A 24,531-nucleotide genomic window follows, 5' to 3' on the forward strand; every position below is an offset into this window, starting at 1 on the left:
GCCATATTTCATTTAATAAATCTGTCTCCAGCTGTTATGTTTGTGTTTGTACCAGGATAAAGCTTTGGTTTAGTTAGTTTAGTTTTTAACTTTTCCATGCAGAGTTTTAAATACATTCTTTAAAAATGTACTTTAAAAAAATCTGAATACGCTTTGATAAAACAGGTGTGAGTATCTACTGAGTAATTTCCTCTAATCACTCTCATTTCAGGTGTTTGTTTTGCTTGTCGTATAAAGATGGCTGTAAACGCATTGTCTTTTACATCCTTGTGTTTCTGTTGTTTTTCAGGTGGTGAAGATCCTGGAGAAACACGAGCCGAGTCGCAGCGGCACCAACGCGCTGAGTTTCCTCACAGGCTATGGTAGCAGCGGCGGCAGCAGCAGCTCCGGAGCGCTACGTCTAGGCCCCATCCCAGCCGACGAGGCCAGCGCCGTCCAGAACTACGTGGAGCACATGCTCTTTCTACTGATGGAGGAAGAGGCGGGCCAAGGTAGGATTAAAGAAATCATCCCTCACTGTGCAACAAATGCAGTAGTATACTGGGACTCAGGAGTGTTTGTGCACCGGTACCAGGGGGAGCGATGGGTCCGATCCTGGAGTTTGTGGTCCTTGAGGGTGTGATGGAGAGGCTGTTTCTGTGGAGTCTGAGGAGGCAGTTCACTGAGGACATGAAGCTAGAGCAACTCAGGATGTACCAGATGCTTTTGTCTCAGGCCAAACAGCCTCTGCTTCACCATAAACCGGTTCTGCGGCCGCTAATGATGCTGCTCGCCTCCTGCGCCGGAGCTGCATCTGGTGAGTTGGAGGTGAAAGTGTTGAAATGTTTAAGATTTGACTTCCCAGGCCAAATGAAGGTTTTGCTGATTACTACACCATCTAGTGGTACAATGTGGTATTACATTACAGTGCAGCCAAGCCCAAGTTCAAGTTCAGCTGTTATCTCTTCCATACAATACAATATATATATATATATATATATATATATATATATATATATATATATACACAGCACCCATGCTATCTTGCATAGATGGAGCGCTTTAGGTTGAAGTTGTAAAATGTTCCTTTTTTTATATATATATATATATATATATATATATATATATATATATATATATATATATATATATATATATATATAAAAAAAACACCCAGCACGCCCCTGCGGGCGGTTTATCCTTCAAGCTCGGGTCCTCTACCAGAGGCCTGGGAGCTTGAGGGTCCTGCGCAGTATCTTAGCTGTTCCCAGGACTGCGCTCTTCTGGACAGAGATTTCCGATGTTGTTCCCGGGATCTGCTGGAGCCACTCGCCTAGCTTGGGAGTCACCGCACCTAGTGCTCCGATTACCACGGGGACCACCGTTACCTTCACCCTCCACATCCTCTCGAGCTCTTCTCTGAGCCCTTGGTATTTCTCCAGCTTCTCGTGTTCCTTCTTCCTGATATTGCTGTCATTCGGAACCGCTACATCGATCACTACGGCCGCCTTCTTCTGTTTGTCTACCACCACTATGTCCGGTTGGTTAGCCACCACCATTTTGTCCGTCTGTATCTGGAAGTCCCACAGGATCTTAGCTCGGTCATTCTCCACCACCCTTGGGGGCATCTCCCATTTTGACAGGTTATACTCGGCACAGATGTTCCTGTACACTATGCCGGCCACTTGGTTATGGCGTTCCATGTATGCCTTGCCTGCTAGCATCTTGCACCCTGCTGTTATGTGCTGGATTGTCTCTGGGGCATCTTTACACAGCCTGCACCTGGGGTCTTGCCTGGTGTGATAGACCCCAGCCTCTATGGATCTTGTGCTCAGAGCTTGTTCTTGTGCTGCCATGATTAGTGCCTCTGTGCTGTCTTTCAGTCCAGCTTTGTCCAGCCACTGGTAGGATTTCTGGATATCAGCCACCTCCTCTATCTGCCGGTGGTACATACCGTGCAGGGGCCTGTCCTTCCATGATGGTTCCTCGTCTCCCTCCTCTTTCTTGGGTTTCTGCTGCCTGAGGTATTCACTGAGCACTCGGTCAGTTGGGGCCATCTTCCCAATGTATTCTTGGATGTTCCTTGTCTCATCTTGGACTGTGGTGCTGACACTCACCAGTCCCCGGCCCCCTTCCTTCCGCTTAGCGTACAGCCTCAGGGTGCTGGACTTGGGGTGAAACCCTCCATGCATGGTAAGGAGCTTTCTTGTCTTGATGTCAGTGGCTTCTATCTCCTCCTTTGGCCAGCCTATTACCCCAGCAGGGTACCTGATCACGGGCAGGGCGTACGTGTTGATGGCTTGGATCTTGTTCTTACCATTCAGCTGACTCCTCGGGACTTGCCTGACCCTCTGCAGGTACTTGGTGGTTGCAGCTTTTCTAGCGGCCTCTTCATGGTTCCCATTCGCCTGCGGGATCCCCAGGTACTTGTAACTGTCCTCTATGTCTGCAATGTTGCCTTCTGGTAGTTCAATCCCCTCAGTTCTGACTACCTTCCCTCTCTTTGATACCATCCGACTACACTTCTCCAGTCCGAACGACATTCCAATGTCATTGCTGTATAGCCTGGTAGTGTGGATCAGTGAATCGATGTCTCGTTCACTCTTGGCATACAGCTTGATGTCATCCATGTACAGGAGGTGGCTGACAACTGCTCCGTTCCGTAGTCGGTATCCGTAGCCAGTCTTGTTAATGATCTCACTGAGGGGATTCAGGCCTATGCAGAACAGCAGTGGGGACAGAGCATCTCCTTGGTAGATCCCGCACTTGATGGTAACTTGTGCTATGGGCTTGGAGTTGGCCTCTAGTGTTGTACGCCACATCCCCATTGAGTTCCTGATGAAGGCTCTTAGGGTCCCATTGATCTTGTACAATTCTAGGCATTCCATTATCCAGCTGTGGGGCATTGAGTCATAGGCCTTCTTGTAATCAATCCAGGCAGTGCACAGGTTGGTCAGTCTGGTCTTGCAGTCTCGGCTGATTGTTCTGTCTACCAGTAGCTGGTGTTTTGCGCCTCTGGTAGTCTTGCCAATTCCTTTCTGTGTCCCGCTCATGTATTGACCCATGTGCCTGTTCATCTTAGCCGATATGATGCCTGACAGGAGCTTCCATGTAGTACTGAGGCAGGTTATTGGTCGGTAGTTGGAGGGGACCGGTCCCTTCTTGGGGTCCTTGGGGATCAGGACCGTCCGGCCTTCAGTTAGCCATTCCGGGTGTCTCTCGTTAACTAGCAGCTGGTTCATTTGTGCTGCCAGACGCTCGTGGAGTGCAGTCAGCTTCTTCAGCCAGTAGGCGTGAACCATGTCGGGCCCTGGTGCTGTCCAACTCTTCATACTGGAGACCCTTTCTTGGATATCTGCCACTGTGATGGTTACTGGACCCTGTTCAGGGAGGTCGCTGTGGTCTGCCCTCAGATCCTCTAGCCACTGAGCATTGCCGTTATGGGTTGCATCCTTCTCCCATATGCTCTTCCAGTATTGCTCGGTCTCCAGCCTTGGTGGTGCTGTTCTCTTATTGTTCCCTTGCCACTGAGAGTACACCTTTGCTGGTTCTGTGGAGAACAGCTGGTTTATTCTCCTGCCTTCTATCTCTCTGGTGTACCTCCTCAAGCGGCTGGCCAAGGCTGTGAGTCTTTGCTTGGCAGTTTCCAAGGCCTCAGGTATGGACAGCTTGCTGTATTTCTTAGGCACCTTATTTGTCGCACCTTTCTGCAACTCCGTTAGTTGGCTAACCTCCCTCCGTGCTACTTTGATCTTGCCCTCTAGCCTCCTTCTCCATGGAGGGTACTGCCCCTTGTCACTGTTCAACTTGTAGCCAAGCATCTCACTGATCACTGCTGCCGTATTGTAGATCAGCTTGTTAGTGTCGGTAATCGTGGTTGTAGGTATTGCCCGTAGTGCTGCATTAACATCATCTAGCAGACCTTCTGAGGGTACTTCACGTAATCATCCTATTCATGTAGCCCCTTCCGCCAGCGTTACTTGCGTAGTAGCATTCCAACAACGCCCTATATATATATATATATATATATATATATATATATATATATAACGGATGTTTCTGACAGAAAGTAGGGGCAATTGTTTAAGTGATAGCTTCATTTATTAAGGGATGTTTTTAGGTTTAGATTTTTACATTAAGTACCTGAAGTGTCACTTGAAGCCTTTTGCAGACACTGTGAAAAAGCATCAGTACACACAGTGTAACCACAGCAAACAAAGAATGGTATTTCAAATAAGGTGATTATTTCCCCCTCATCTTTACATCAAAATGGATTTAAGTGGTTAATTATGAGGTCATTTCTCAAGCTGGAGGTGTAACCACTAACCAGTAAGACGTTTAATTGGTTACCTGACCCTTTAATCACCTGCGGCCCCCTGCAGACACCGGCGGCGTGGTGGAGGCAGAGCTAGTTCTCCTGCTGAACCAGCTCTGCGTGGCTCTGGTCAAGGATCCCTCAGTGCTCGAACTGTTCTTCCACACCAGCGAGGACCAGGGAGCTGCCAACTTCCTTCTCTTCTCCCTGCTCATCCCGTATACACACAGGTAGGTACACACACACAGGTGCATACACTCTGCTGGATAAAAAAGGGTAACACAAATGTACACAGGTAACACACAGGTAATGTATGTACTTCAGAACTGCACAAAACTCATAGCCTGTGTTATCTCTGTCTCTCAGGCAGGGATTGGTAGGTCAACAGGCCCGAGATGCTCTGCTGCTCATCATGTCTCTGTCTGCCTCTGAGCCTCGAGTCGCTCAGCACATTGCAGAGAACACATACTTCTGTCCTGTAAGTAAATGCACAACATAAAAAGATAACTGTTTAAGAATTACAGACCATTTTTTCATACACAGTCCAACATTTTCAGAGGCTTGTTTTTTATACTTGGATGATTCCCTGCCTCAAAATGCTCTGCTCAGTCTTTACTGCTGCCACCTTCAGCTGCTGCTTGTTTGTGGGTCAGTTCTGTGTTTAATAAGTTGACTTGAGATGATCTGAATTACTTGGCCAACGAAGATTATTCCATGTCTTTTCCTTGAATTACTATTGGGTTGCTTTGGGTCATCATCATTTGCACTGTGAAGCTTCATCTGTGCAGTTTTGCAGCGTGTGTCTGATTCTGGACACTTTACACTTCATCCAGCTGCTTTGATCAGCAGTCACATAATCAATAAGCATTAGTGCCACTGGCAACATGCATGCCATCACATTACCTTCCATATATCTTACACACTGTGTAAGATACAGTGAGATGTAGGGACGGTGAAAATGTAGGGGACAGGAGTAAGATACTTACTACTATGTGTGTGCGTGTGTGTGCGTGTGTGTGCGTGTGTGTGAGTGTGTGTGTGCGTGTGTATGTGTGTGTGTGTGTGAGTGTGTGTGAGTGTGCGTGTGTGTGTGTGTGTGAGTGTGTGTGTGTGTGAGTGTGCGTGTGTGTGTGTGTGTGAGTGTGTGTGTGTGTGAGTGTGCGTGAGTGTGTGTGTGTGTGTGTGTGCGTGTGTGTGTGAGTGTGCGTGTGTGTGTGTGTGAGTGTGCGTGTGTGTGTGTGAGTGTGTGTGTGTGTGTGTGTGTGTGTGTGTGTGTGTGTGCGTTTGTGTGTGTGTGTGCATGTGTGCGTGTGTGTGTGTGAGTGTGAGTGTGTGTGTGTGTGTGGACATACCTCCTGTTCTTGAGTGGAACCGGTTATTTGCACATTGTTGTGAACCTTCTGTGGTTGTACTTGTGAAGGCGTTTCCTGACTGTAAACCATAATGACGACACACCTACCTGTGTTCTTGACTCGGCTCGATGTTGTGATGGGTTCACAGTTTTCTTTTGGTGTTTCAGCCAAACGATGACCTCATTCACTTAGATTGACACCTGACTGACAGTCAAATGGAGAATTCCAGTAAAAAGCTAGCACATACAAGTTCAACTCTCTATTTTTTAAATCTGTTTTAAACAAAGGACCAGACCTCACCTGGCCATAAAACTGCTTGTCAGTCAACTATTGAGTTATTTCTGGGCCTTTGAAAATGAGAGACAGCGAAAAATATCTCTGACTTTTGTTAAATCCCTTGAATGAAATCCCTGCACTTTGATCACATGTTGATTTTTTGCTTTGATCTTTGGTGGTGCTAGGAGGCCAAACTACATAAATTGTGTCATTGTCAAAAAACTTATGAACTTAACTGGATGTGTACAAGTCTCAAAAATGTAAATGACGATTGAATGTGCGTAAAGTTTAGAAAGAAAGCACTTAAGTCTAGAAAAAGGTGCTTGTGTGAGTGAGGCATAAAAAGCTCTAATAGAGCTCAAAACTGCGATATAAGAACCACATCATTTAACACTTGAAGAGACGACCAATCAGGGTGAAGGATACTGCTGATTAACGAATCACAGTGTAGTTAATATATTACAGGGGTACCCAGGTAACCTGTTTTCTCAGTTTTCTCAAAGACATTGTGCAACATTATGAATATGGTGAGAACAAAGTGGTGTTAGATTAAGACTTCTGTGTTTGCATTATGCTGTGAAACTTTAAATACGTGAGATTTATGTCACATCTGTAAAGTGTTTAAAGCTATTCTTCACAAGCTGAGCCACCAGTTTATCTCACATAGACCCCCATTAGCCCAGCTAAACTGGGTTAATCTCCACATGCCTTCCAGCCTGCAGAGAAAAAGGGCGTTTATTCCTCTGCTGAAGTGAAGCAACTGACTGTTTTCTGTTTCTCTGTTTGTCAGCAAGATTATACACACACTTCATAAAACTTACTTGAGAGGATTGAGCACAAACTAAGAAAGAAAGAATCAAATACATGTTTCTCACAGATCTGGATAACTTTTATTAAAAGTGCAAACTGCACGGATAAGAAGGGAAATGAGAGGAATTAGGAGAATAAAAAGGCCCTTTAACAGCCCGACCCTTGATCATTTAACAGATTTTTTATGAACCAGATGGTTGTTTAATGAATACAATCAGTAGTTTTTGAGCCAGTGTATGAGCTCCCCCCCATTCATCTCCCCTCTGTATTGTAATCTCATTAGCGCAAGTTATGCAATAAACTAATGAGCTCATACTGCTTCCTCTGGGACTGTGTGTGATGGATACAGAGAGAGAGGAGAAGCAGATAACTGAGGGAAAACTACTGTGGAAAGTGATGAAGGGGGCTTAAGAGGGAAACCCAAAGAAACAGCAAAGAGAAATAAGAGAAAACGGGAACATTTGAAGAAAAATCGTGTTTCTACAAAATTGAATGAACCTTACTATTAGTAATTGATTAATTAAGCAGTCAGTTACTTGAAAAAACAATTAAAGTAATTAAAGAAAATATAAAAACATATGTATATGTGATAAAATGTCATAACAATAAAAAAGGACCCTTAAATGTTACAGTAATGTAAGTACATGTTTGTGTGTTTCAGTGTTTATCACTGCGTCAGCCATGTTGGCTCCAACCCTCCCAGTTCCTGACTGTGTGTGAGAGAGAGACCCACGGTGGGGGTTTCATATGTGAAAGGGCGAGCAAAGACATCTGAGCACGTGCCACCTGTGTGTGCTTGTGTTTGTCCATGTGTCAGATTTAAGCTCATGTGACCACTAGCTGACCTCAATCTTTATGCAGAGAGCAGCTTAGTAAATCAGCGTGAGATTGGCCCCAACACAAAGAGGGATTAGCAAGTCTGCACATGATTGGACGCCTGCCCGATTGCTAACGAGACCCGAGACGGCAGCTGTTGACGACCAGCGCCGCCACCACTGCTGCTGTTTATACTGATGTTGATCACCAGCTCTCCTCCTCTCTTCTTCCTTTTTCCTGATATCTCATCCCTGTTTCTTTTGTCTCAAATGAAACAATGTCTTTCTTTTCTTTTTAGAAACAACTTCTCGCTCCGCAGGCTACTTCTTTGCTCACCTCTGTGTTTAAAGGACCAGTTTGTGAAATGCCATTTTTAGTGTGAGCCATTTACCATTTAGCTTAGCTTAGCATAAAGACCTGAAACACAAGGAAAGGCCTCTCGTGGTTTTGTCTAAAGGCTGCAGCTCTTGGACTCACAGCTATATCCATTTTCTTAATGTATGATTAATCAAAAAAGAAAAAAAATACGTCCCACTGAAATATTTAGACAAGCCATTACCAAAGTAAAGAGCGCTGTGGCCCATTTAGAAACCAGAAACTCTGAAATCTTCTCTTTAATCATTATATAGGACAGTGGTGGTGTATTTCCTTGAAATTTTTATTGAAAAAAAAAACCCAAAAAACACAAGTAACACAGAGCTATAAATTGCTAATGCTTACCAGTTACATGCTAGGGTGACCAACCGTCCTCTTTTCCCCGGACATGTCCACTTTTCACGTTCTGTCCGAGGCGTCCGGGGGGACTTTTGAGATGGATGAAAATGTCCGGGTTTTCCTATAGGCCTACAGAGGACCCATATCTGCAACGTCATCCCCGAACTGCTGTGCTGTAGGTGGTAGTTCAAGTCACTCTTGAAGCTCTTAATGAAATCCAGTACTGTGGCATTTCTCAGACTTAAGTAACCATGGAACAGAGAAAATATTCCCAATCATACTTTGACTGGGAGAATGGTGGCGTGCAGACAAAATTAATTGAGGTTAGAAACGCCAAATGAGACAGCAGAAACCACTGCACAATACCTCACTGGTACTTCACTGGTAAGCTTTCTTATACAGATGAGGCATTATTTCTGTAACATTATTTAATTCCACAGGTTTTTAAGTTATTTTTTTGCACTTGTTGACTTGTAAAAGCCTATATGACATTTTTTATTTCACCATTCATTAACCGCACAGAGAAGGCATCTTTTAAATATGTAAAAATTTTATTTAAACAAACAGTATTATTAAAAATTTTAATGACTGGGCCAAGTGTCCTCTTTTTTGGAAATCAAAATATGGTCGCCTTACATATGCAAAGTGTCATGTCATGTGTGACCAAAACTCAACCTGCAACAGAAGAGCAGCAAATTTCAGTCAGAGTAATGAGTACTATCACAAACTAACCACCTCCTATTTACAGTTTTAATACACATGTTGTATAAATACATATTATTATATAGATATGCAACTGTACATAGTTTCTATGAGTAATTTTCAAACTGACCTTCTGTTGTTGCTGCAGTCCACCAGGGGGCCCCGGTCCCTGATTTACAGAAAGAAGGGAAGCAGAGAAGGCAGGAGGAAATGAACAATCTAGAAATACAAAGAATCATGAGAAAAACAACAAATATAACACGGACCACGACAGTATTTGCCACAAGTCACTTCCACCTTTAGTCAAAAGCATCCAGAAACACCAAAATCAGCAAGTTGTAAAATAAAATTTCAGCAGGAGTTGTGGCTCCAAAGTCAGCATGGATTTTTGGGATTAGGGAACTAATGTTTTCAGGGACACAATAGTAGTGTTTAATAGTAAATAAAAATATGGTAAAGAAATCTATAATGTCAGTGAACTTATCATTTAAGATTGATGAACCCTTATATACCCCCACAGGCATCATCAGGGCTGATGCCCGTGCAGCGACCCTTTGGAAAACCTGAAAACTATTCTAATTTAAACCATGCCTGTTGATTTACACTGAGGTGTTAAAATTGGTCGTTACGGGTATGGCGAAAGTCTTCAAATGTTGTCTCTCTTTTTGTTTCTTTTTGACCAACTCTTCTTCAGAATGTAAATTTTGAACACCTGTATGTGTGTGTTTGCTGCAGGTGCTGGCCACGGGTCTGTCCGGTCTGTACTCGTCTCTTCCGGCTCGGCTGCAGGTTTACAGCGAGGACTGGCACTCTCTGGACCAGGCGGACTGGCAGCAGGTAACAACCACAGTGCTGGGGTGACAGGATGAAATCATGAATGAGTGAAACTGTGAGAGAAACCAAAAGTAGTGTCTGGACTTGTACCTTCGTGTGTGGGGGGTGTATTTCTGTTGGTGCCTGGGAGGTTTCAGTTTTAAGCCACTTAAGCAAAGTTTGTGGTTTTCCTCATTACTTCAGAGGACTGAAGATGAAGAGCTTCCACTTTAAGTACACTTAATCTGTACTATGCTCAAGCATGAATGCCTTCCTTCCTGACTTGGCCAGACAACTAATTTTCCAGTATATCAATGCAACACTTGTGTAACAGCTATGCAATGGTAATTAAATCTAAAAAGTGATATGTGCAGTATAATATGCACAAGTATGCGTTAGATAAATGTATGAAAAATAAAACTATGTTAATTAATTATACAAGTTAGTAACAGAATTAATGAGAATAAATGAATCAACACTTTGTGTTTGGGTCAACAGGTTCCTGCTCTGGTCCACTTTTTGCACTCTCTGGACTTTTGTAGTGCTGTTACCAAGGTAACACACACACACGCGCACACACACACGCACACACACTTTATTTTTACTCTGTAAGTGTACATCTTTGTTTCCCTCAGGTGGCTCATCCGTCCATCCGCTCCCAGCTGCTTGGTTACATCTACAATGGCTTCCTTGTGCCTGTACTTGCTCCGGCTCTGCACAAGGTATCACATTTCATCACGACACTGTAAAGAAAGTGCCTGATAAAGTGCCGTGCAGGTACAGGCAGCAAACCTGAAATCTACAACAGGAATAGTTGCCTGTTATATAACACAGAGTTTTAAAGGATGATACTGTCAGAGGTTTTGGTTACCAAACACAGTTATGTTGGTCTTCCTGCTGTAATAACCATAAATACTTTATTTATTCATGCAAAAACATTACACTTATACACTTATACTCTATGTCCTGCCAACAAGTTTTTTCAAAAAGGTCTCAAAGACTTTAGAGTCAGACCTGTTACAGATCGTCAACTTTTCTTTATTATCAGGTGTGTTTCCAGAATCACTAAAAACTGCTGTAATCAAACCTATACTGAAAAAGGACAATCTTGACAAGACACAAATGAACAACTACAGGCCGATCTCAAATCTCCCGTTTTTAAGTAAGATCATTGAAAAAGCAATTTCTCAACAGCTCAGTTACTTCTTAAAACAGAATAATTGCTACGATGCCTTCCAGTCAGGTTTTAGACAGAACCACAGCACTGAAACCGCTCTGACCAAAGTGTTTAATGACATATGTCTGAATACAGACAGTGGAAAAATGTCAGTCTTAGTTTTACTGGATCTCAGTGCAGCATTTGATACAGTTGACCACAACATATTACTCAAACGACTGGAGAACTGGACAGGTCTTTCAGGAACTGTACTAAACTGGTTCAAAACATACGTAGAAAACAGGAAATACTTTGTATCAATAGGTAACTTCACATCTGAGCAGACAAGTATCACATGTGGAGTTCCCCAAGGTTCCATCTTGGGACCCCTTCTGTTTAACATCTACATGCTCCCACTGGCACAGATTATAAACAACAACAAAATAAACTACCACAGCTATGCAGATGACACACAAATATATATCACAATGTCACCAGGAGACCGAGGCCCTGTACAGGCTCTTGGTAAATGCATTGAGGAAATCAATGACTGGTTGTGCCACAATTTTCTCCAGCTAAACAAAAACAAAACTGAGGTAATAGCCTTTGGCGCCAAAGAAAAACGATTACAGGTCACCAGAGAACTTCAATCTATACATCTAAAAACCACAAACCAGGCGAGAAATTTGGGTGTAGTGATGGATGCAGACCTAAACTTAGAAAAACACATTAAGACAATAACAAAGTCAGCTTACTATCACCTCAAGAATATATCAAGGATAAAAGATCTGATGTCTCAACAGGACCTGGAAAAACTAGTCCATGCATTCATCTTTAGTAGGCTTGATTACTGTAACAGCATCTTTACAGGTCTACCTAAAAAATCAGTCAGACAACTACAGCTCATTCAGAACTCTGCTGCTCGAGTCCTCACTAAGACCAAAAAAGTGGACCACATCAGTCCAGCTCTGAGGTCCTTACACTGGCTGCCTGTCCGTCAGAGGATAGACTTTAAAGTTCTGATGCTGGCCTATAAAGCTCTGAATGGTTTAGGACCAAAATACATCAATGACCTCCTGACCCAGTATGAACCATCCAGATCCCTCAGGTCATCTGGATCCGGTCTTTTATCAGTTCCCAGAGTCAGAACCAGACACGGAGAAGCTGCATTCAGCTTTTATGCTCCTTATATCTGGAACAAACTCCCAGAAAGCCTCAGATCAGCTGAAACACTCAGTTTATTTAAATCCAGGTTGAAGACTCACCTGTTCTCAGCTGCATTTGAATAAAGCACCAAATCCACACTTTAAGCTTAAATTTCAAAACTTACATTTAACTACTGATTTTATCTACTGTTCTGATTTTATCTGTTTTGATTTTATATACTGTTGTTTGTTTGTTTGTTTGTTTGTTTGTTTGTTTGTTAATTAGTTAGTTAGTTTATTTGCTTGTTTTAATCAATTTTAAATCATGCTTTTTATTTGTTCTTGTTTCTAATGTCTCTGTAAAGCACTTTGAATCACCTTGTTGTTGAATTGTGCTATACAAATAAACTTGCCTTGCCTTGCCTTGCCTATAGAGTGTAAGTTTGACCATACAGTAATTTCAGCTGTTTTTGTAGCCACTAAAGTTTTTAAAGTGACCAGACAGGACATTTATTTCCTCATCTTTTACATTTAGTCACCAGTAAACATCTCACAGGAAAGCTATTAATACAGTATTTTACTGTGATTCCAGCAGGATAAAAACACCTGCATGAAATACCTATTACTTAATCACATCCTAGTGAATGTGATCATTTGTCTGTCTGTGAGTAGCTGACGGTGGAGGAAGTGATGACTACCACAGCATACTTGGACCTGTTCCTGCGCTCCATCTCTGAGCCCGCCCTCCTCCAGACCTTCCTCTCCTTCATCCTGCTGCACACACATGACAACGTTCACATCCTGGACACACTGGTCAGCAGGGTCAACACACCTTTCCAGGTATCCACACAGTCATCTAATACAGCTGCTTCATGCTCTGTCATGCAGTAAATGACCTTTGACCTTTTGCATGTCCTTCAGTTGGGCACGGTGTCGCTGGCTCTGTTCAGGACTCTGATTGGGCTCTTCTGTGAAGATGTCATGCTGCAGCTGGTCTTCAGGTCAGTCTAACAGCAACTCACAGACACACATCTTTTAATTAGTGCTAATAAAATATTACAGTTTCACTAAAACTGGAACTTCACTGCAGAAAATGTATTATTTAGACGATCCATTTAACACCAGCAGCACAAACACTCTATCTATGATGGTAAGACCTCACTGATCACTGTCAGCTACAGCTTCCTTTATTGACTTACTATAAAGCATTTTAACATGGGGAAACTGCACCTGGATGCCAGTTGTGTATAACATGCTTGGACTGAGTGTAACTGCTCTGTGTCTCCTCAGGTATCTGATTCCCTGCAGCCACCTGAGCAGGAAGCAGCGCTGCTTCTTGAAGCAGAGGGACTGTTACTCCTCCAGTGCTGCCTCCTTCCTACTGCTGATGCCCTCCTGGTTCCCTTTGCAGCTCCAAAACTCACTCACACACTCAGAGCACATCCACTGGCCCAAAGCAACCGGTCAGTATGTTAGCGGGTAACGGCTTATTTATACATTAGCTTTGGCTGTACTGACCTGTTCCTCCTGAACCGTCTGTCAGATCTGTCAGTGTCAGACAGCGTTGGTTACTGTCGTGGTTCAGACTTCCTGATGGATGTAAACTACCTCCATTACCTCTGGGATGCCTGTCAGGCTATCTCCACTGCCCGCAGGTTAGTGTGCCTTTCTTCTTCTTCTACAAAAAGACTATGGTTCAGCCTGGGTCTGATTACTAAAATTAAATGTGATTTGGGTTGTTTCTCATAACTGGTGTACATGGTGCATTGCACCACTTACTGGGAAACATGCAGCAAACCAGAGTGTGAAACAGTGAAAGTGGTTCATAGTGTTATAGTGACATCTGCTGGTCAACATATGCTATTACATTTGTACTAAAAACCTTGATTGTTGTTATTGGTTTTAAATGGTAAATGGCCTGTATTTATATAGCGCTTTACATATCCAGTCATCCACCCATTCACACACACATTCACACACTGGTGATGGCAAGCTACATTGTAGCCACAGCCACCCTGGGGCGCACTGACAGAGGCGAGTTAAAGTTCATAGTTTTGCTTTTCAAACTACAATTAGATAAGCGCGAACTGAAAACCAGCAAGGCACATCTAAGGTAGGAGAACTGAGACATTTGTGGTAATAGATAAATGTTGCCACAATAATGAGTTTGGTCTTTTATCTGACAGTGAAACCAAAATCAAACAAAAAAATGCACTCCTTATCGTTGTAATCTTAGGTGCAGGAAACAGACTAATAAAAGAAACGAGAACAACAGCTTACAGCCACGCTAAGACTGAGCAACACTTTAAGTTACATGCTAATGCTTACTTGTTTATACTCTTTGTTTTGTGGGTTGGCATGCAAATATCTGATAATGGTTGGCTAATGGGAATGCCATTACTGTTTCAGATCTGAAAGTCTTAGTGTAAAAGTTTGCATAAATACATACTTTTAAGCCTCTGCGGGGGCAGACCGTGTGTGGGTGTGTGAGGACCCAGGAGCAGACTCAGGTGAGGAGACCAAAACTAACTTGAACAAAAAGTGAGCCTTTTATTACGGCTGATAATCAGGGCAACAAAACAAGGCAGGAAGCACAGAGGCAAAACTAAACTGGAACCTAAACTGGGGAAAACTGAAAACTAAGAAAACTGAGACTTCACTATAAAAACTAGGAAGACAATGACAAGGTCACTGTGATGACTATGAACAGGACGTCGTGCAGGAACATGAAGGAACTATAAACTTATAGCACAGACTCCTGAAACCTGACATGACATGAAGGGTGACACACAGACGACACGACGCTGAACACAGGAAGACAGAGGACTTAAATGCACACATGAGGTGATCAGGGGATGTGGAGACACACGAGGACACAGCTGTGACACTACTGACTTTTAAACTACCATCCTAATGTTGTTTAGGCCCAACTCGTGCCACGCTCGGGACACGCTTGTGTCCCTACCTCTACCAATCAGAATATGGGCTCAAGGTCATGGACTGCCTTGCACTGGGTTTCATCACTTTGGGCCTCCATCCATGATCAATCCAGTGAATGGATTTGACTGGGATCTTAGTATTTATAATGTTAATTTAGAGCATTGCTGTGACAGAGCCCTGTGGTTATGATTTGGGAATTTTTCGAATTTAACTAAAAGTTATACACTGAGTAATTTCAGAGAAGTTTATTGAATCTATATTTTTTTCTTTGTTGGCAGGTCTTGCCGTTTATGGTCGGCTTCTTATGATGGCATCAATCCTCCACTTCAAGAGTATCGATCTGATACACCTGGTAACAACATGGAAGATGAGGAAGAGTTCATGCAGCGAGTCAAGAGCGACTCCATCTGCTCACTGGTTATCAGTCCTCTGCCCTCTGCCCTCTCCCCTACACCATCCTCTTTAGATAACAGCCAAGCGGGCAGAGCCAGCTCCGCCCTTGAACTGGAGTGGGATGACATTTTTGCAGATGACAATCCCTTGGTTTCAGCTGTGGTAAACGTGGTGCTGGCGAATGGGGATGTATCATTGGAGGCAGACACATGCACATTTCCGCCAGCACCTCCCCCACTGCCTCCTCGACACATCCAGGAAATGCGGCGCAATGCAACCAAGCTGGTGCGCGGCTCTTATGTTGAAGAATCCGAGTTTCAGGATGACGTTCTTGTCTATGATCTCATTGCTAAAAAGGATGCAAAGGCAGCCATTTTGGATCGGATCATGCTGGCAAATCGCCAATCCCGTGGGAGCATCTCGAAAGGACAGCGAGTTTCAGCAACAGCGACAACATTAACAACGATGTTAACAACAACAGGAAGGACGGTTCTGGAAACTGTAAACAGCATTATGTCGGCGAGGAGGAGGAGCGAGGATGCAGGAAAAGAGGAAAGAAGAAGGAGTGAGGACTGTGAAAAGGAGATAGGGAGAACAAAGGAAGGAGAAGAAGAAGAAACCAAAAGGATATTTGGACACAGAGGGTCACTGGGAGATCAGCTCTTTACCAATGGCTTTAATGTAAACAATGACATCATCGACGAATGTGATGATGCAGATGATGATATATACATTACAGCTCGTGTCAGCCATACACCTGGAGCACATCAGCAACATGTACATGAAAGCATGCAGTCACCCTCAACATGTTTAGTAAGAAACACTTTAACCAATGGCCATCATGGATCTGAATCATTTGAACGTCCCATATCTCCAAGCCTGCCTGACGACAACACAAACAACAATGACTTCCTGTCCCAATACTGTGAGCTCATGCTGTCATTAGGGGTAGAACCAGACTATGAGGACATCACAGAGGATATTGACACATTCAGGAAGCGTGTCCAAGTGCTAAGGCAAAGACTTGAAGAGGAGGAGGAAGAGCTTTGCACTGACTTTGGTTTTAGCTCCTTTGGGGATGACGTTGGGGTAGAAGAAGAGGAAGAGGTGATGCGAGAGGAAGAAGAAGCGGAGAAGATCAGGAGCGACACAAAGAAAGGCGGCAGGAGACATCAAATTCCATTTACAGGTCTGTGCTGGTGTAACATTTAAAGCAGCTTCACTGATTTATTAACCTCAGTCACTATACACATTTTTACAAGACAGAATGAGAAAGTTTCTTTTGTGTCAAATATTCAGAATTTTTTCCAATTAACGTTTAACGTAATGTAGATTTGCAACATGGTAACGTGGTCAAAAATAAATGTAGCCACTGAAAATACAAAAAAGCTGTTGGTTGGATGTCAGTTGTAAGACTAAAAGACACCCCCCCCCCCCCCCCCCCATTATTTTACACCTGATACAATGCATTTTCTCTTGACGTACACTAACCAGGTCCATTCATCAGTGTGCTCTTGTCTCGGCTGGAGAACCTTCTCGAAAACTCTATTGCTGTAAACCTGCTTGTGACAGGCATCCTGGCCCAGTTGGCATCGTACCCACAACCTCTCCTGAGATCCTTCCTGCTCAGCACAGACACACAAAACCAGCCTAACGTTCGCACACTTTACCAGGTAGGAGTCATACATCTGACACGACTCATGCAGGTCAGATTGGATTTTGTTAATAAAAATGTTATGTTCACTTTCATTCTGTAGGTGCTGGTGTCGCTGCATGCTCAGATAGAGCGCTATGTGATGGCCAGACCAGACTATCCTGCTCTAGTCACTCAGGCCTGGAGGTTCTTGTTGGCAAAAGACCAAGATGGCAAATTCAGAGGTTAATAAGTACACATATAAACAGGATACAAAACAACATATGTTAAAGTTAAAGAAACAAGTTAGATAGTCTGCTTTAAATGGACAGTGTGATGGACAAGAGCAGGCAAGAGTCTCTGTCAGCTATGCTGTTTGCAGATGACATAGAATTGAATTGAATTGTATGGAGGACAGTGGAATATTGTAGATGAGTTTAAATAGTTATAGTCAACCACTCCAAGCAACAGTGGTTGTGGAAAAGAGCTGAAGAAGCTCAGATTGGGCAGAATGGGTTTTTTTTGGCAGAAAGGTAGCAGGAGGAATAGAAATGAAAGATTCAGGGCAGACAGATTCAGGAGTGAGGATATGGAGAAACAGCTCAGGTTGGACAAAGTAAGAATGACTGAATGTCTTTAAGCGGCTGAGGAGCTGTGATGGCATGACAGAGGATAAAAAAGACAAAGAGATGATCCACTGTGAAAAGTTGTGCTTAAAAAGACGTAAAAGAGTTGTTAAGTCGACAGCTCTTAATTTCACCAACTTATTCTGGCCATGCCAGCAAACATCCTAATGTTTCGGCCTTGTGGCCTTCATCAGAGAAGCTCTGGACTAGAATACATTTGTGAAACTGAGAATTGTTCATTTATTACTCTTGGGCAGTCAACACTGGAGCCACAGATGAGTACATCTGCTTTTCTTAGCACTGATAGCGCTGGGCAAGCCTCTGACTAAGCTTGAAATACATAATTTGTAGATGTTGTCAGGCCACCTCCGAAAGTGTGAACACAGTCATTTTTGGAAAGTTACAAATAAAACGTTTTTCAGACATCAGTTTATGATACTTGTGTGTGTCCCGCAGAGTGCCTCCAGTCTCAGGGCGGTGACATCATCCTGGATCCATCGCTTCCCAATGGCTCTGTGAAGAACGCTCTGCCTTTGCCTCCTTTCAGTGTCTTGCCCCCCTGTCCTACTATTTCCCCTCAAGCCAAGAGCCGAGTCTTCGCCATTATCCTGTACGCCGAGTTCCTGAAGGAGTTGGCTGCCTTGGCCCAGGAGCACAGCATTGCCTTGGACTGTTATTCTGAGGAGTAACGAATGCAAACCCCTGTAAAAAATCTGCCTCCCAGATTGCTGCTGATAAGATCAAGGATATGTGTTGTGACCACCAGCAAAAGACTGAGCTCAAGGAGAAAACATGTAGCATGAACTACTTTCCTCATTGAGGATTAATATAAGCGAATAATTTAAGTAGTATAAATATTCAGATGTTGTGTATGTTCCTGGCAGCACTTGAAAATGTTGATGCTTTCCCCATGTGAATATGACTGATATTTATAAAATGATTTTGAAGGAGATGATTTTGAAGAATCAGTACTGAGTTTTATATATTTGTGGGATGCGTGAAAATAGTTTTCTACCATATTTTCTTAAATCTTTGCATGGTTTTGTTGAGATGGAAAAAGTTAGACATGTGGTTCAAAATGCAGAGGACCTTTTTATTCCTCCTCCTCAGGAAGGACAAAGTGCTGCAGAAGCTGGTTGACAATAACTCTTACCTTACATGCACTGAAGTGACTTTGCATCAAATAGATCTAAACTTTCATTTATTTTATTGTGTTTTCATATCCAGTAAACAATTCACTAATATTCAAAATGATTCATTAAAACTGTTAATGCGAGACAATTCTTTCTTACTTTTAACACCAGCAATTTTTTTCTCTTATAAAAGGAGGCAGTAAAATTTAACCTTGCTTATATTCCCAACATTTTCTTCGTTTTTTTTTTACGTGTATGGTAGTTCAAAGGCATTTCTAAACCTCAAATATCCATCCAACATCTGACATAGCAGCTATGAAAAAACAGAATAAAAAATGGACAGAGCTTCAGAGTCTGAAGTTAAAGCAGACCTGTCTTAAATCAGCTCTTCGCCCCTTATTTCACTAAACACTTCCTAATGAATTTATAAGCTCATTCACTAATTTGTTGTGATAACGAGTAAAGCAGTAAGTTCCTTTTGCAAATGATTATTATTATGCTCAGAAAAGATGATTATGGATGTTAGTTTGCTTATTTACTAATGACTAGTCATTATTTAAAGAGTATGTGATGTTCCTTGGTTTTATAGTCATAGTCACATCCACACCTTTGGTTCCTGTGATTAATTATAAAACCCTGAAACATTGACTTTGAGGCTTCGCAAACTGATGGGCAAAGTCACAGTGCCTACATTTATCTTTTATACCATCTGTGGTTTGTCAGGGACAAACCCTCATCTTGAATCAGAGACACAGATGTCATAAAAGACGAGTGCAGACAATGTGGTCTGTAAAGTCCCAGCCTTGACCTGACTGTATGTACTGTCATCATCTGGGTGTTTTTCAAACTGTATGTGATAAACGAGGGGTGGATCTGACTGAGAAAGAGTCAACCTGTCAACAGGTCAATCATAAAATGCACTTCATCTTCCATTCAGTATGACCTGATGACCAGCGATTGTGACAAAGTCATCAGGGAAGTGTTCCCAAGGTTACAGAGCAAGGAAGCCTTTCCCATAGATGTATATGCAACCAGTTGCCTGAAGGAACTGCCTAGTGTGTCACCACAACAAGAAAAATGGAAGAGAAGGTTAAAGGATGGTAGAAGTTTTACTTGTTTTTTTTAGTGTGGTTTTGCTAAACCTGATCATGAGTAAAAATGAAAGTTATTTCAACTACTGTATGTCAAGATTAAAGGCCTCACACAGGATGGAAATCCCAGGCAGGAAAGTGTAGCTCGTGAGAGAGATTATATCAGATTTTTTACTTCCTGATGACACTTCTCTATAGCACGATCAGTTGCACTTCATAGCATAGCGGAAAATAAAGCTGTAGTGTTAAAATGAATAGATGTTTCATCAGTACTGTCTTTATTATTCTCATTAGGGTCCTAAATATCAGTACTAATATACAAGGCACTGAGTGTTGTGAGATTAAGCACCTTATTTGTCCTTACTGTTGTTTTATTGCTGTTTGTATTTACCAGACTGGCTCATGTGCCTGACAAAGCCATTCTAAGTGTACAGTAGTTCATTTTTTGCTTATGTGTATTTTTTGAACATTTTGAACCAGATGGAGGAAATTTTAATGCTGAAATTCAAACAAAGTGAGTGACAATCCTTGAAACAGTATCTAAAGTGTCAGGTTGCTCTGATCAGTTGTGTCTTCCTGTTTATGTGTTTTTGCTGCTGTCTTCATATGCAAACGAACACACAGGTAAAGTATCAAAAGCCTTACTTCAGCTGACTAAAATATTAGTGCAATATATAATGATGCAAAGTCAGTGGATTTTGATTTCCCATGCAGATATCAGATGTTATTTTTTTCTTTTAAACCTCTGTGAATATGATTTGTTGTTGTTAATATAACATTTTAAACTTCATGTTTGTCTTTAAGGTGAAATTTTTCCACGTTGTGATGCTCCTGTGCTTTTGTCTTTGCTGTGTTGTTTGTTGGAAGAAAAAGAGATTTGGTTTCCTGCTTACATAGTTTTCAGGTGGCAAACATAATCACCGATCTGACTTCAAACACCAAGAAACCATGTTTCTCTCTATTTCTAAGCAGTAATAGATGAGGTCTGTATGTAGAAAGCACAGTTTCACCCATGTGCACACTGCCTGTGAATGCATCTATCAGATTCTCCTCCAACTGAGAACTGTTATTCAAAACCTATACTAATAAGTATATTGACAAAAGAATTCCCTCATCCATCCAAATCATTGAATTCAGATCTTTCAGTTGCTTCATGGGCACAGTTGTATAGAATCAAACACCTAGGCATGCAGACCACCTCTACAAACACTTGAGAAAGAATGGGTTGCTCTCAGGAGCTCAGTGAACTTCAGTGTAGTAGTGTGATGGGATGCCATCTGTGCAACAAGACCAATTTCCTTGCTACTGAATATTCCACAGTCAACTGGAAGTTATTGGGAATGTCAGAAACACAGTCACAAAGTGCTAGGCCACATAAAGTCAGTGGGGTCAGGAGATGCTGAGGCACATAAAGCGAGCCCAGGTCTCCAACCTTCTGCAGAGTCAATTGCTGCAGAGTCCAAACGTCATGTGGTCTTCAGATTAGAATGGGTTTCTATGGACGAGCAGCTGCATCCAAGCCTTACACCTGACAACCTGATTGACCTGCACAGAGTCCTGACCTCAACACAAAAGAACAGCTGTGGGATGAATTGGAGTTGAGACTGTGAGCCAGGCCTTTATCAGTGTCTGACCTAACAAATGTGCTTCTGTAAGAATTGTGAAAAATTCCCATAAACAGAATCCTAAACGTGGGGGAAAACATTCCCAGAAGAGTTGAAGCTGTTTTCGTTGCAAAGGGTGGGCCAACATCATATTAAACCCTTTCGGATTAAGAATGAGATGTTAGTCATATGCCTGTGAAGGCACATAAGATAATACTTTTGGCAATATAGTGCACCTGACTGAAGTCTGACTCTGATTTGCATTACTGCTGGCACAATCTGGTGAACGTTTGCTCAGATCTTATTCTTCTTGTCACCAGTGTCCATCATCTGCTTTGAAATAAATTATTACCAAGATGATACAACTTGACACAGAAAAGATTTTTGTTTTACGTCTTGGTCATTTCTTCTTGTGGCATAGATAATGTTTGCATTTTAGCTTTTGCAATCAGTGATAAAGTCTGGTGCCTAACCCAAAGGAGAGATTTTGCACTTACAGCAAGTTTTTGCTGTATTATCACATTATCAGGTCCTGCACATTTATAATCTGGTAACACTTAAGTCGTGTACATATAGGCATGTATATATTTAAACTAATTAGTCAACATGTAGCAGTGTTAAAAGGTGAGACCAATCAGGGAATCGGAGGAAGACAGACACAGGAAGTTAAACATTACACATGAGAAAAGCTAACCTTCAAAGTAAGATCTGTTGAAAATAAGTCATGGAAAAGTCAGAGAACCACTAGAGTAAAAAGCATCCTCTGGATAAACATTTCAAATCTGTACAAAAGACCTGTAACAAAAGCTGCAATTATCGACCTCATGGTGGCCCTGATGTCAAAGTCAAAGCTTTACGTAAGTCTGCAAGCAATAACAAGTCAGCTGATGTAGTTCACTGTGGTTTAGCTAGTTCCTGTTTTTGTATATACAAGACTTACTGAATGAAGAGTTCAAGCAGACATCAAGGTGACAGCTGTCAGTCACGAGGAGAAGATTGGTTTGAAATTTTCACATCAAATTTGTCAGAGAAGAACAACAAAGCATTAACGGATGATGCCAACGATGACACTTTGCCTGCTGTTGTGGGTTCTTGGTGAGTGAGTTAAAACTGTGCGTGTGGTTTATTGTTTTGCTTTTAAATGGCATCATGGTAGGGTGTGTCTCAGTCATGATTTGTATTGATGGGGTTTCAAAGGCAGGATCTGGGGAGATGTTGATCGTTGAAAGTACCTTTGACCGTCGGGAACATGTAGGTTATATTTAATCTTTGCGACTTCTAAAGTTCAACATTTGAGCGTGAGCAGATCTTTTTTTGTGTATTAGTGTGTAGTTTCAGATCTGCACAAGTTCTATCTCGGTTTACCTGAAAGAACCACCTTAAAATGCTTTAAAAAGTGTTCTTTTTGGCTCATTTGCCAATACTTTTCAAACAGCTCAGACAAAAGAAACACTTATAATAACTGTTGTTAATTATTGGTGAATTAACATTTATTTAACCTTTCATGTGGTTTACTAGTAAGAAAAACTACAATTCTAACTATTAATGCTTAATTAATATATGATAGGTTATATGTGCTATCAAAAATAATTATATGCAGTATTTTAGACATATTGTAGCTGTAAAGAGACCATTTCAAATAAGGTACATGTTTTATACGCATAAAAAAGAAAGTAAAGGCTCTTTCTCGAGATTTTACATATCAGGGCATAATAAAAATCACGTGGTCCTCGGCAAGTCATAACATTTTTGAGACACATCCTCAAATGAACAGTACGTGACATTACACTATGTCACTATTTATACAACAAAACCTAAACCAAAATACAGAGTGTGAGAAACAAGCTCACTGAAAGCTAGGAGCTGTATATAGGCGATAAATAAAAACTGAAAGTAATCATTTGTTATTCTCATAAACATTTTTATTCACAACAGAACATAGAAAATAGATCAAATATTTAAACTAAGAAAATGTAGCATCTTAGGAAAATATACTGGCTTATTTAGAATTTGATGGCAGCAACAAGTCTCAAAAAAGTTGCAAAAACATGCAACAAACTAATAGAAAAGTAAGTGTTACTGGTCAATGAACTGGTTCTTATACAGTGCTTTCCTACTCTATCCCAATGGTAGTCATCCTAGTCATCCTAGAACACTAGCTCCGAGGCGAGACCGCGAGAGAAACATACAAGAGACATTTCTCAGACTCTATAGGCCACTGCACACTATTGGTGGAGTAATGATTTGGTCTCATTTCACAGCCAAAGATAAAGTTTAGCTGAAACTGGGTCATGCAGGAGGAATCTGGTCCCAATCAGATCAGCAAATCTGCAACATGATGGCTGAAAAAGAAAAGACTCAAGTTCATTTAACACAATTTAAATGCTCTGGAGGGATCTAAACAGAGTCGTGCAGAATTGAATACCCACAAACCTCAATGAACTAAAACAACATGAGTGTTTTAGTTCGTGAGCCAAACATCCTCAACAGCAATGTGAGAGACTAATAAAGTTACACCGAAAATAAGTACTTCAAGTTATGGCTGTTAAATGTGTCTCTACAAGCTAATGAACTGTGAATATTTGTTTTTCACTGCTTCTTCATTTCGTTTAGCGTTTGTTGCTGTAAATGATGAATTTTCTTTCAGCAAAACTAAATGAAGTTTTCATTAATGACCTGTGATCCTTTCCTTAGCGCCAGACTGTCAGACACCGGTGTTTAATGAAACACAAAGCACCCTGTACCACCAGCCCTGGGAGATGGGACGTATTTTAACCCAACCTGCAATATTTTCAAAACCTGAATCAAGTAAATGAGAAGGAAATAAATAGTAACTGGAACTTTAGAGTTCACCCCTTCATGCTACCCAGACAGGGGGAGTTTCTGCTGACTTTCATAAAAGGTTGACATGAAGATAGAAAACACTGATATGCAGCCCTGTGACCTCATACAGATGCATTACTATTATGTAGTATCATGTATATGTTATTGGGTCATTATCATTGATTCATTCATTTGTCTATCGCTTTATTG

General features: G+C 41.8%; 1 protein-coding gene across 2 annotated transcripts in view; it reads left to right on the forward strand.

The window, feature by feature from the left end:
- Positions 1-20,684, forward strand: part of LOC146713892 (FHF complex subunit HOOK-interacting protein 1A-like) — a 30,607-nt gene extending 9,923 nt beyond the window's left edge. For both annotated transcript variants that reach the window (XM_085450315.1, XM_085450321.1), the window contains exons 4-18: positions 290-491; positions 575-796; positions 4,362-4,524; positions 4,661-4,772; positions 9,700-9,801; positions 10,276-10,332; positions 10,413-10,499; positions 12,751-12,918; positions 13,000-13,079; positions 13,369-13,541; positions 13,622-13,733; positions 15,297-16,600; positions 16,906-17,084; positions 17,169-17,289; positions 18,127-20,684. In XM_085450315.1, coding sequence (XP_085306441.1) covers positions 290-491; positions 575-796; positions 4,362-4,524; positions 4,661-4,772; positions 9,700-9,801; positions 10,276-10,332; positions 10,413-10,499; positions 12,751-12,918; positions 13,000-13,079; positions 13,369-13,541; positions 13,622-13,733; positions 15,297-16,600; positions 16,906-17,084; positions 17,169-17,289; positions 18,127-18,359 — 3,315 coding nt within the window. In that variant the 3' untranslated portion in view covers positions 18,360-20,684. The remainder of the gene's footprint in view (positions 1-289; positions 492-574; positions 797-4,361; positions 4,525-4,660; positions 4,773-9,699; positions 9,802-10,275; positions 10,333-10,412; positions 10,500-12,750; positions 12,919-12,999; positions 13,080-13,368; positions 13,542-13,621; positions 13,734-15,296; positions 16,601-16,905; positions 17,085-17,168; positions 17,290-18,126) is intronic.
- The last annotated feature ends 3,847 nt before the right edge of the window (positions 20,685-24,531 follow it).

The sequence above is a fragment of the Copadichromis virginalis genome, linkage group LG3 (genome assembly GCF_057382275.1).
Source record: "Copadichromis virginalis isolate Kocher_CV1m ecotype Utaka linkage group LG3, C_Virginalis_male_GT1.1, whole genome shotgun sequence".
Taxonomy (NCBI): domain Eukaryota; kingdom Metazoa; phylum Chordata; class Actinopteri; order Cichliformes; family Cichlidae; genus Copadichromis; species Copadichromis virginalis.